Genomic DNA, 13,339 nt, shown 5'->3' with positions numbered 1-13,339 from the left:
GCATTTTTCCAGTTATTACTTTGTTTTTGTCAACACCATCAGACACAATAAAAAGCTAATTATTTTTTATTTATTTGGTCTAATAAGTATTTAGAGTTTTTAAATCTTTATCTGGCATTGTTAGCACACATTTATGCTGTTAAATGTTGAATAATCATTTTTGTTAATTTTTTTTAACTGTATCATGTGTAGTCCTTTAAAATATCTAACATCAGATAACGTTTACTTTAAGCCTAAATAGAAAAAGTCATGTTTTTTTATTTAACAAACATATTTTTGTATTAAAAGAGACCATTACTTTAATGAGAGAACAGCACTGAAGAAACATATTGCAAGCATATTAATTTAAAACGAATAAAAAGCCCTCTGACGGTGGTGACTTTAGAACTGACGGTGGTGACAGTGGCCTCATTTCAACATACAATTCCAAACTGTATACAATTCAAGTCAATGGTTTCTTGCTTATTAACTTTATTTAACTATTTGGTCCAAAAAATAACAATCATGAGCACTGTGACAAATATTTTTCAAGGAATATAAGGTACAATTAAGAAATATCATTATCAGTCAGAATCATTCTCTGATGCTTTATTTTCTTGCGTGTGATTGTGTCCTGTTTGTCAGTTGTCATTCGTGCTGCATTATGGTAGAAATTTTGAACCTTCTGAGTAATTGCTTGAATATATGTAGGTTTTTTGTCAGTAGGCCTTCACACTTCTTTTGATATTCCCTGTTTCTTTTCCTTCTTTCCTTCACAGATAGCTGCTTCCTAGCCATAACTTCCTAAAATACATAAAGTCAAAGTTGAGTGTAATGACTATGAAATTGGGGGGAATTACAGTAAATGTTAGATTTGGTTAAATGTTGCCCTGCCATAGCTTACAAGGAATATTGTATACTATGTGCTATGTAGGTAGGTAGTAGGTGCACTATGTGCATCCCAAATGATGTAAACCAAATGAACATGGCATAATAGTGAATTGAGAGACAGGGAAGGCACACCCCATCCCCTAGGGTTATACAATATGGAAGAAATCTAGGCGGAATTACATAAATAAAAATATAAAAGAGGTTAATGAAACATTACAGATCAACAATTATTTTCTAGCCTCCATTGAGAACCATTTGTAGTTTTTTGTCACCACCGTCAGACTGTGCGTCACCACCGTCAGCGTCACCACCGTCAGACAGAAAATCTGACGGTGGTGACGTCTGACGGTGGTGACAAAATCCTACTCTTTCACATGATATGCATGAGTTGTTCACATTAGCCATCTTGTTTCCCCTCTGTTGCTAGCTACTTTAGACCTCTTCTTAAAAAGTAAACATTTATGTCATAATCTAATCTAATATTTTTTATACAAAAGAGACGGTGTTGACATGTTATGGTTGTGACATTAGCAGTGTCCAAAAAATATGAACAAGTTTAAGAGAAAATAGCAAACCTACAGGAGCTTGAGTGACCTTAAGGCAGTGGTTCTCAAACTTTTTCTGTCATTCCCCACTTTGGACAAGGGGGAATTTTCAAGCCCCACCTGTCCCCATCGCCCCAACACAATGCTAATGAAATACGCAACAATCTTAAAATGTTCCAATTTTATTGAACAAGTAGTATCTAAATACAAACTATCTACATCAAAAGACAGCAAGCTCAAAAATAAAGAAAATAAAAATGCAGCTGTGTCAAAATTTGTATCAAGCTCAAAGATAGAAAAAATTAAAGTTCCACTCTGCAATCTGTTAATAAAAGAAAAGAAGTGAAATCCATCTGGCAAGACAGGTCTATTTATCCCTGCATTAGTGGCTGCAATGAGCCTGTTTTGCATTGCACAGTTTCTCAAAACGGGGTTGCAGGCTTGATACTGCCACTCTCAAGTCATGCTCAATGTTCTGCTGAGATCTGTATTTTGTTTTCATTGAAGCAACAGCTGAAAAGCCCATCTCACAGAGACATGATGTGGCAAAGGGAAGAAGAATGCACACAGCTCTCTGCCCGATGAGTGGATACTCCCTCTCCACTCCAAACCAGAATTCACTAAGAGTCTGAGCATTAAACCTGAGCCTTAGGGTGGAGTCAGACGTCATGTCAATAAACTGGTCCTATTTATTTAAGATAAAATATTTCAAATTCAGTTATTTATGATCAACCTGCGCCGTCAATCCCGGCGCATGTGCGCTTTATTTGCAGTCTGGATGCACATGCTGTGTCTCTGAGAGGACTCCTGCAATAGCGGGGGAGAACGGGGTTGGGATGGGGGAGGCGCCCCACGGCAGCACCTGCCGCTGGAGGACAAGAAAAGGAACGATACGTGCTTTCACGTAAGAGTCTCCAAAAGGCGCTAGATTTGTCGCTTTTTTGAAAAAGAGTCGCTGGAGGGGTCTGAAATATAGCGACAAAGTCGCGGAGTTGGCAACACTGGGGCGCGAAAGTTTATTCCGTTACAAATAATATGCCGACGTCACGTCAATCATTATTTTGGCACTTCAGTTCCAGGTGAAACTTTTCTCATATCTAATGTTCTGCATGTAGGCTAGTAAGGATTACTTTGTGGGTTTGATTGGTCTAAAAAGCGGCAACATACAGCTATAAGGACAGTTTGCTCTCACACGTTCTACATTTATAGTCACACGACACACACACACACATACACACACACACACATCGGAACTTGGCGCGCCCCACCTGTCACGTCTCAATTCCCCACCAGTGGGTCGCGCCACACACTTTGAGAACCGCGGCCTTAAGGCATCCAGTAGAGCTGAAGATTTGAAAATGGGGTCCTCAGGCATGTAGTTGACCTTTTAGTTGCCTGATTTTATTGCTTTTTATAAATATCTGACGGTGGTGACAAATATGTGGGACACATTTTGAACAATCACAAAATAATGGTTATTATTGTTCAAAACTCACTGTTTGTAGTTTTAAATACATATTAAAATGTACCCTTTCATTTGGTAAAGATATTATTCAATTCAATTATTACTTTTTGTTTTTTTAATCAAGTTGAAATGATTATCTCCTATCCAAGGACAACTGATTTTATAGGCAATGGGCCAGCATATAATCATTAAATTAACAATAAAATAAAAAAACTTTAAAAGAACCTTGCATTTGTGCAAAGGACCCCCTGATTATAACCTTGATTGTTTTTATTCATGAAAATTTTATTTCTTTCCAACAGAATTAGCACTTTTCTTAGTGGGACATGTTTTTGCCGAAGTTTCAAGAATCAGTGATATATATATATATTATTTTTATATAACCTATATAATTCGTATATAGTACAGCACTGAGTACATGTGACAGACATGGCAGAGTCTAGAGACACCATGGAGAGAGATCTACAACCTGCAACATCCTTCAGTGTGATCACTTTAGAATAGAATTCAACTTTACTGTCACAAGTACAAAGCAACGAAATTCACTCTCTGCATTTAACCCATTTCTTTGGGGAGTAGTGGGCTGCAGGTGTGCAGCGCACAGGGAGCAGTGTGAGGGTTAATGGGTCCTACTCAGGGACCCAGAGTGGCAGTCCGTGGGAGGGGGGCTTGAACTCAGAACCTCTAGGATCCAGGCACAATGCCCGAACCACAAGACCAAAAATCTCCTTTGGCAGTGGGTTGGTAATGGTGTGGGGTGGCATTTCTTAACAGTCCTCCATGTGCTCACCAGACGTAACATGACTGCCATTGGGTACCAGGATGACACCCTCTGACCCCTTGTGAGACCATATGCTGGTGCAGTTGGCCCTTGGTCCCTTCTAATGCAAGACAATGCTAGACCTCATGTAGCTGGAGTGTGTCAGCAGTTCCTGCAAGATGAAGGCATTGAAGCCATGCACTGGCCAACCCGCTCCCCAGACCTGAATCCAATTGAGCACATCTGGGACATCATGTCTTGATCCATCCACCAATGTCACATTGCACCACAGACTGTCTAGGAGTTGGTGGAGGCTTTAGTCCAGGTCTAAGAGGAGATCCTTCAGGAGACCATCAGCCACCTCATCAGAAGCATGTCCAGGCATCATAACTAGGCCATACAGGCATGTGGAAGCCACACACAATACTGAGCCTCATTTATACTCGTTTTAAGGACGTCATTAAAGTTGGATCAGCCTGTAGTTTGTTTTTCCACTTTAATTTTGTATATGACTCCCAATCCGGGCCTCCATTGGTTATTTTGATTTCCATTAATTTTGGTGGGATGTTTTGTTTTATGTCAGCAGATTCGGCTTTGTATTAAAAAAAGTATTCAATGACAATGTTTCATTTATTCAGATCTACTGTGTGTTGGAGTGTTCCCTTTTTTTTAGTAGTGTATATTTCTAAATAAAATTAAGATTTTCATTTTCTTTTCAAATTTACATTAAACCTTACTCCTGATTGAAAAATAAACTAAAAGACTTTTTAAAAAAATCACTTTAAAATAATTTTTTGACACTGCTTTCTATTGTTAAAGAAAAACTGCCCTCTTAACCTTTTTTCTTTTATCTATGTTTTTCTTTTAAGAAGCTGTATATTTAACCTCAAGATCAAATAGTACAAAATGAAATTTCCTACATTATTTTTAATATAATTTATCCAGATCAGAAAGCAAGGCAAGTTTTACAGTTTTCCAGGTACACTACTTGGTATAAGTAAAATATTCACTGTTCTGAATTAAACTCAAAATCTTAAAATTCTTTAAAGAATTATATAAAACATAACCTTTTAAATATTTTTATTTCACTCAAAAAACATGAATCATGAATTAATTGCCATTATAGCCAAAATCTAAAAGTTCAGAGCTTTCAACGTTTTCATTCCTGATGCTCGTGCTCCTGTCCAGGTATGAGCCAGCGGAGGCTGTCCGCCCGCAAGATGGCGTAGACGGTTAAGCCTGTGATGAAGAGGATGGAGAAGACCAGCAGCCAATCGATGCCTCTCACAGGGATGCTGGAGAGTGGCCCAAGGAGGTCTGCCTCCGTCACATTTCTGTTGGCATCTGCTTCAAACCCTGAAAAAGGCAAGTGAAACATCCATGCTCAAATTTACCATTTAGTTGAATGGAAATTCTTTCCTCTGGGGGTTTACTGATGGTATCTTAGGGATGACAATCAATTATTTGAACATTTCATTAAATTTTTTTGTTCCTTACAGGAAACAAAATGCATCATTAACAATGACTAATGTAAAAAATAATTTATTTCCTCCTGGTCTTGCTGATGCTACCTATGTATTGTGAAAAAACATGGGGTGTTAAAACCGTTAATCATCTAGTTAGAGATGACCCTTTTCTGATTTGTGTTCTGAAAACAAGCTTCCGGTTACTCACTTGTTTCATTATTTTCAGATATGTCACTGTATATCTTCCTTTTTTTTTTATCTTATCCTTATCTTCCAAACACCCAACAATGGGAAGAATTACCACCACTTAAATCTAATAAGAACTCATTTATATTAGTTATATATAAGCTCTTATGGAATTGGATACATACACAGCATCTAAAGTTAAAACATCTTGGGAACATGAATAACCATTTCGGATCAACAGAGGAAAAGGCTGATATCAGTTTTTCGGTTTAATACATCGCCGGCTAGGTTGCAACTTATTCGATTTAAAGTATTGTACAGAGTTCATTATTCTTAGTTGCACCTTTCAAAAATTTTCCCAGAGATAATAGAATGTGAAAGATATGATACAAGCCCATGCAACCTGAGCCACATGTTCTTTTTGTGTCTGACGCTTCATAATTTCTGGAACCAATTTAATGCTTTTTCTCTAAAGCCCTAAAAACAAAAATTCACATGAATCCTTAATTAGCTATAACTGGTATCCAAGTAAATTCTTTTTTAAATGACCCTTTTTACAACAAAATATTGGCTTTTACAGCACTTATTGCCAGACCATGGTTTCACAATGTTCTATCATTTCTTAAATTTTCTAATGAAAGGAAACCTATTCCTTTATGAAATATTGTAAATCACTTCAAACTGTGCCTTCAGAATAATATACCCTACCTCTCCCTCTGCTTGCATTGGTGTGTGTTTTGGGGAGTTTATTTAGATTTTTGTTTATTGAATATACGTGTGTTATATGTAACGGCCTTTAGATTGACTTGACTTTAGTCCATTGTAGGCCCTATTGTTTCATGGGAGGAAAAACAACAATATGTAATGAAAGAAATTTTTTATTTTCTTGATGTATATTACTAATCTGTTTCCTTAATAAACACATTTCTAAAAAAAAAAAAAAAAGAAAAAAAAAAGAAAACTAAATGCATGAAATACTTAAACGATTGCCTCAGAGTGAAATTTGAAATGTACTAATTTATAATCTTAAACCATTTTTTTGAGAGTAGAAAGGCCATTTTTGGCCTAAGTGAATTTCTAAAACTCATAAAACAGAAACAAAATGTGCAGCAGGTTCTGTTTTGAATCCAAGAGAAAATGAAAGAATCACAAGATTATTTTTATATAAGCCTCTAAGCAGCACAAGTCCATGACCTTTACTCTATTGGCTTTCAGCTAAAAAAATGTACCTCCAAATATAGGCTGTTAGTTGATACATTAATAGGCAAGGCAGGCAAGGCAAATTTATATGTATAGCACAATTCAATACAAAGACAATGCAAAGTGCTTTACATGATTAAAATACAGGAAGATAAAACAGAATCAAAGCAAGTAGGAAAAAATAAAAAACAACTAAAATAAAATAAAAAATGCAGAAACAAAAAAAGAATATTAAAATATTAATAAAAATATTAATAGACCAAACATGTTGGGAAATCTCAGTTTTAATACACTTAATTAAGATCAGAACTGAAATTTGTAATGATTGGTTTATCTCTCTTTGAAAGATAAACAACAAAACTTTTGTTTTCAAGCCCAAGAATCGTTTTTTTTTTATATTTTATTCTCAACAGCAGAAATGCAACTAAGGCCTAAAGCAATAAGATCTACAGAGAGCTTAAAGGCCTAAACACACTAGCTGATAATATGACTTTTTAATCCTTGATCTGATTTTTTTTCCAGGTCCCACTGGCTGCGTAGAGAGGCTCCGACCAGTTAGGGTGGGCAGATCTGTGCAGATTTTTTCCACTTCTGTCTTTGCTATCCACAAATTGAAACAATTTCACACATTTGATGTAGACTGATTATGAGAAGTCATAAAAAAATAAATAAAAAAGTTATTAAAAAGTTCTACTGGATTCACTTTGTATTAGATTTTTTGCTGCTTCACAAAGGTAAGCAGCAGCTTGACAAAGCCATGATGGCAATTATTTTACATTATTATGGTATCGGTATCGGCCGATACTGCACAGCCAGGTATCAGTTATCGGTATCGGGGCCAAAAAATGGCATCGTCGCAACACTGGTATAAATTGATTGATTTATTCATTGTTTTTGCAGGAGTTTGTCCCGCTTATTATATACACAATGTGCGACTCCAAAACTGTGGTTAACACATTTTATTTAGTATTTTCCCCTAAAGTTGATGTGTTTTACTTTGTAACCGTGTCTGTCCTCTTGTCAGACCCATGAAATTGCAGCTGAATTGCTGCATAGTCCCACTAAAATAGACCTGGGTTCTATCTATAAGCTCCCTTATCTAAAAACATGTTGTGTGTGATTATCCCCATTAACTTTCAAGGAGCTCCAAAAGCCACGACCTCGTTCGACACAATTTTATGTCAGATCAGACAAAAAGTCGGATTCCATGCATTTCGGCCTTGAATCTGCAGCCAGGCTGCATTTATATACATATTACAGACACTCTTGGCCAGCAGAAAAGTTTATATTTGAAAAAAAAACCTGTAATGCTGTAAAAAACAAAAAGGTTCTGTTTTCCACATACCTGTCTGGTTTGTGATGAAGGAGGTGAGCATCTCCAACGTCCTATCCGTGTGGTTGAAGCGAGCCATGGGTTTGGCACCCTGAAACAGCAGGATGTTGGGAACTGCCACCGTCCCAAACCTCGTAGAGAGACTGATAATGGAAATACCAAAAGAACAATGCTTTAAGAGACGGAAATATGGAGAGGAAAACTCCTGCTTAACAGAAAGAAAATTTAAAGTTTCCATCCACCAAAGTGTTGGCCCATCAAGATAACATTTATTTTGTTTTTGTTTTTTTTGCTAAAATATCTCATTTTGACAGCACTGGGGACACAAGAGGTCCTGAGGGAAAATGGACGACAAGTTTCTTTATGTCAAACCTTCAAACTAAGACCTGAAAGTAGGTTCAGAGACCAGCTGATGAACAGAAGGAAGGTGTGCAAAGCATCTTCAAACTTGTTTTCCAAGTTTGAAGATGCTTTGCTTCCCATCCATGAAGCTTTTTCGATTCAAAATGTCAGAATTAGCGTTGAGTTCCAAGCTTTATAGAGTAGCCCATCAAAGCCTTGCTTTGGCTTAAAAAACATGCAAATTGAACCAGAAGTACAGTTCTACCCTTAATAATGGGGGGTCACTGGGTTCTTTGTTAGCCTGCAATAACATATACTGGTCTATGCCTCTGAAAGGGGGAGTCGTTAGGGGTATTGTGTGCCTGGCTACCCAGGTGATTTGTCTTGGTCCCCTAGATGAGGATTATGGTAGCGGGAAGGAATCAACTCTATCGCTGTGTTGTAGGTATTTTAGAGCTGAAACCTGAGTCCAACCCCTCTGTTTAAAGTAGTTTTTTCTCTCTTAACATAAATGGCTTCCTTCACACCCCTTTCAAACCACCTGTCTTCAAAACAATGCTTTGTTTGGGCTACTCTATAAAGATTGGAAATCAATGCTAATTCTGACATTTTGAATTGATAAAGCTTCCCAGATGGGAAGGGAAACGTCTTTAAACTTGGAAAGCAAAGACCAACGGATTGTTTTCTAACTTTTTTGGAATGATTATGACCTGAATGACTGAGAATCTTCACCAGCATATTGCATAAGACTGAATCTACAGTTCTTTACTTCTTTTAAAGGAGACACAGTGAGTCATGTGAGGCATGTTTATACCATAAAGAGGTTAGACTTCACCTGCTGTGCTGTGAGGCATCCAGTGCCAGGAAATGCATGCTGGGAAAAACACGGGGCAAAGCGTTGAAATGAGGTGCCAGGTTGGCTGAGAACTGACACCAGGTTGTGAAGAACAGCACCACAGAGCACTCTGAGCTGTTGGCATTTAGAAAATCCATCAGGTCCTAAAAGAAGATGGAAATAGTAATTTTTTTTATCTAAAGTTATTTACATCAATGAGGTTTTACTGATTAATACAAACACTTCACTGGCAAAGATGACAGAAACAAAAAAAAATTATCAAAATAGTTTTCAAAGTGATGAATGTTAAAGTTGGCGTTTAGAGTACAGTAAAATTTATTTCTCCCCTTAAACATCTTTTTTTATGGAAATCAAGTGTTTGCAATAATAAGAAATTAGTACTTTACCCTGAGGAGAAATGTTGTCCCTCTTTTCTTTGCTTAACTGTTATAACTGTGCTATTGTGGGTTCTTCTGTGAAATCCTGAATGAGGAAGGTTTACCATCATATCGATGATGCTAATCACTGTGTGTCAGAAAGCCAGACGGCTTTGGTGCCATTCCAGGTTGACACATCTCAAGACTTTGTTTCTTTAGATTGTGACATAATGTTTTGTATTTTGAGATTATTAAGTAAACTTCCTGTTGTCAGAAAGGTTCGATCTAAGATTTCTCGATTCCAGAGGTTTGATTCTAATCAAACCTCGCAGTGGCATTTAATTGTTCCAAGTTAGTTTAGATTAGCTTAACAGGAAAACAGGAAGTAGTAGAACCGACCTGTGAGGTATTGAGGACCTGCACGGAGAAGTTCTCCATTCCCGTGATGTTCCTCTTGTCACAGTTTACTTTGTATGTCTTTGTTGTCTCTGTGGTGTTCTGCTCCTCAGCTGGAGGGTGTGCTGGGACCATCTGAAGAGTAACCTGGTGGCAGAATACATTACTAAAGATCTGTGTCACTTAGATCTCTCCTGAGAACTCCTGTTCTCCAGGGCCAGTGTCCTGTGATCTCTAGATCAGTCTCTGCTTCAACACACTTGACTCAGGTAGGCATGATAAGGTATACCAGCTCTTAAGAATTGGGGAGTCTGAAACCACAAAACAAAACAGCTTGAATTTATGTGTCTGAGCTTCTGCTGACCAACCTGTTGCTCTGATTCTGACTCCTCTTCATCCAGCTGCTCTATGTCTTCAGCCTGAGCAGGCGAAACGCACTGATTACTGCTCTCGTCACAAGGTGGAGAGAAGCCGGACGTGATGTCCTTCACATTCTTGGGAAAAAGGGATTCCATGCGAGACGGATCGACGGGGGTTTCAGTCCCCATCACTGCGTCTGCGATTTCAGCCGTCTTAAACTGCCTTTTGGGCAGAGAGTCCACCTCTTCTCCGTCAACAAACTTGGGATTGTTCTCCAAATCAGACACCGTCTCCTGTGGCAGCACAACCTGCAGTGGCTCATGATTTTCTAAGGGGAAAAAAAAGGTAAAAATAAACCATGATATTTTTAGTGCCATCGATAAGAGTCCTTACAACACTGATAATAAAGTCTCGGTAATGCTAAGCATAATATATTCAAGAGGGTACATTCTGACCAGTTTCATTCTGGGGAAAAAAAATATTTAAAAAAAAAATCTGACTGCTGTGTAATAATGGAAGAAATTACAGTATAGTACCTTAAAAATCAGGTAAAACATTTTCTGCAGCATGAGCCAATGAGTTGGCATATGGAGCGTAGACAGAAAACACTAGTCTAACACTAGTTTATCTCTTTGGGATGGTAAAATTGCGCTTGTTTATACTGAAACAGCAGCACATGTTCAAACCGCTGAGCAGCTCTACTTTGACATCACTGTGCTACTATTCCTGAAGGCCACTCTGAAAGCAAAGTTCTCCAGTACATATCATATTTGGTGACCTTTATAAAAGAAAGAAGTCACCTGTTTAGAAGTTTAGCAAATCCGGCTTTGAACTGTCAAAGATTTTGAAAGCTGTCTTTGGTAAAATGCTTAGAGCAAATGAACAGGTGAGCATCAAACTTTGCAGGGATCTTCTGATACACAAAAATAATCCATGCCTGTTGAATGTTTGGATACTTGGGAAGACTGTGAAAATTTTCCTTTTTCTCCGTGCAGCCTGGAACACTGCATTTCCACCCGTGGTTCTGGCTCATTTTCAATAGAGAAACTGCCTGCTTCGTAACTCTTGTAGAAGTAAACCCAACTGTAGGCTAAACATCTAAACCGGTCTCCTAAATCTACCTCTATTCATGTTAAGGCAATGAATAGAGGAATAAGGCATGTTAAGGCAACATCCTCGAATTTGTCAATTCGGGGATCTTGCTTATTTGGCATTGTTTTGATTCGCCCGTTTTATGGTGGAAGTTTAGAATTGAGAGATTTGCAGAGAAAGGAGGTGCCGACGGTTCGTTATTCATCCATGACAATGTCATTCTATGACCCCTTTAATGACGAGTACTGAATTTGTCCTCTGTGTGATAAACGTCTCCTTTGTTCTTCTTATCTCCAAAATCAGGGATACGGTTCCCACACAGAGACTTCCAGACTTCCCTCTTTTCAGAAACCTACTCCTGTTCTGCAGGGGGAAGCCAGAGACACTCCAGCCAAAAGACATAGATCCTCCATCGTGTCCTGGGCCTCCTCCCAGTGGGACCTGCCTGGAACACCTCCCTATAGAAAGGCTAAAAGGAGGAAGATCTCCTAGCCACCTAAGCTGACTCATCTCAATGTGGAGGAGAACCAAACACTCTCTGAGTCCCTCCCAAATGACTGAGGCCCTAACCATATTTCTAAGGCAGAGCCCAGCCACCCTGTGGAGAAAGCTTATTTCAGCCGCTTGTATCCAGGATCTCGTTCTTTCGGTCATGATCCAGATTTAATGACTAGAGGTGATGGTAGGAACTTAGACCAACAGTGAATGGAGAGCTTTTCCTTTTGCTCAGCTCTCTCTTCACCACCACAGACCGGTGCAGCGTCTGCATTATAGCAGCAGCCACACCAATCCATCTATCAATATTCCTGCTCCATTCTCCCCTCACTCATAAAGAGGACCCCAAGATACTTGAAGTCCTCCACTTGAGGCAGGAACTCTCCTCCAACCTAAGGGGACAAGCACCTTTTTCAAAATGAGAACCATGGCCTTAGACTTGGAGTAGCTGATTCTCATCCCGGCTACTTCACACTCTGCTGCAAACCGCCCCAGTACTTGCTGCGGGTTTTGGCAGGAGGGAGCCAGCAGAACCCATCATCTGCAAAAACCAGGGACAAGATCCACCTGTCCCCAAACCAGACCCCATCCAGCCATGGGCGGAGCCTAGAGATCCTGTCCATATGGACAAGATAAACCTTTTCTACCAGCTGTAAATAGATACACATGCATACATCTTTTACTATGTGAAGTCCTTTGTAATGTTTTGTCTTCGTCACACTCAATTTCGATTGAGTTTTTGCACAACCTTCTTCTTTGAAAAATATCCTCAGTTAGAGAAGACCAAACTGTCATCTCTACAAAAGACCCAATTCATACAGCATTTCAACGTAAAACCGTGTGTTTTTAATAACAGTTATAATCTATAACCCAGCTCATTTCAGTTTGTTTATGTTTTATGTGCCTATGTTTATGTAAGTCTACATCAAAGGTTATTTAAAATAGCTAGCTTGTTTAAACCGAGATTAAAACCACACATCGAAGACACCCTGCCGGTCGACAGTTTCACTTAGACAGAAATATTAGCTATTAAAATATGAAATCTAAAAATTTACATCAAATGTTAGCATAAACACCCCATTTATTATCAGCTAACAAGTAAATATTTACTGTTTAACTGTCTTACCTTCAGTTGCTTCGACCGAGAATCTAAGTACGAGGGAAATATGGATCATAAATAAAAAAACAAAGGTAACAGAGGGTTTACAGAACCTCTGCGTCATATTTTAATTATTAAAAGAACCAATTGGGGAAAAAAACGCGACAGAAAATCAGGTCATGATGAAGAGATGGAAAGAGGTGTTTGCGTCCGGATATACGGAACTATTATTTCAAACTGTGGCGGAAGAATAAACCTGATACACCGCTAAATGTAACTTCCGGTGTGCAAAGTAACATCATTACATTTGAATTAAAGCTTTTTCCTTTAAATAAAGTTAAAATAACGTTAAAAAAATAAAGCTTTTTCCCATGATGAGGTCGAGCTAATTATTTTTTTTTTTCCAAGGGTGCACTTTTAAAAAAGTTGAAATTGTCCAGAGGGCTGTTCCAAACAAAATGTATTTTTGTTTTACACTTGTGTAAACAAAATGACAAATAAAATCTGTCTAAGTCTAA

General features: G+C 38.3%; 1 protein-coding gene across 1 annotated transcript; it reads right to left on the bottom strand.

Moving 5' to 3' along the window:
* Positions 1 to 4,703: 4,703 nt before the first annotated feature.
* On the bottom strand, positions 4,704 to 13,065 carry txndc15 (thioredoxin domain containing 15). The gene is made up of 6 exons (XM_038290460.1): positions 12,849 to 13,065; positions 10,144 to 10,463; positions 9,779 to 9,922; positions 9,003 to 9,166; positions 7,838 to 7,968; positions 4,704 to 4,996 (listed from the first exon to the last, which is right to left on the bottom strand). Exons 1-6 carry the CDS (start codon positions 12,943 to 12,945, stop codon positions 4,800 to 4,802), a joined length of 1,053 nt encoding a protein of 350 aa, XP_038146388.1. The 5' UTR covers positions 12,946 to 13,065; the 3' UTR covers positions 4,704 to 4,799.
* Between the last annotated feature and the right edge of the window lie 274 nt (positions 13,066 to 13,339).

This window comes from Cyprinodon tularosa, unplaced genomic scaffold (assembly GCF_016077235.1).
Source record: "Cyprinodon tularosa strain WSP-4 unplaced genomic scaffold, ASM1607723v1 ctg281, whole genome shotgun sequence".
In the NCBI taxonomy this organism is placed as follows: Eukaryota; Metazoa; Chordata; class Actinopteri; order Cyprinodontiformes; family Cyprinodontidae; genus Cyprinodon; species Cyprinodon tularosa.
The sequence above is the reverse complement of the archived record's forward strand: the minus strand, read 5'-3'. Positions and strand labels throughout refer to the sequence as shown.

Bases quoted from the DNA above. Each gene is read 5' to 3' on its own strand.
- txndc15 (XM_038290460.1), bottom strand. From the start codon at position 12,945: ATGACGCAGAGGTTCTGTAAACCCTCTGTTACCTTTGTTTTTTTATTT. The intron at 9,923-10,143 runs GTTGGTCAGCAG...TTCTGCCACCAG, and splicing joins AGTCAGAATCAGAGCAACAG to GTTACTCTTCAGATGGTCCC. The intron at 9,167-9,778 runs GTCGGTTCTACT...ATCTTCTTTTAG, and splicing joins AGGTCCTCAATACCTCACAG to GACCTGATGGATTTTCTAAA.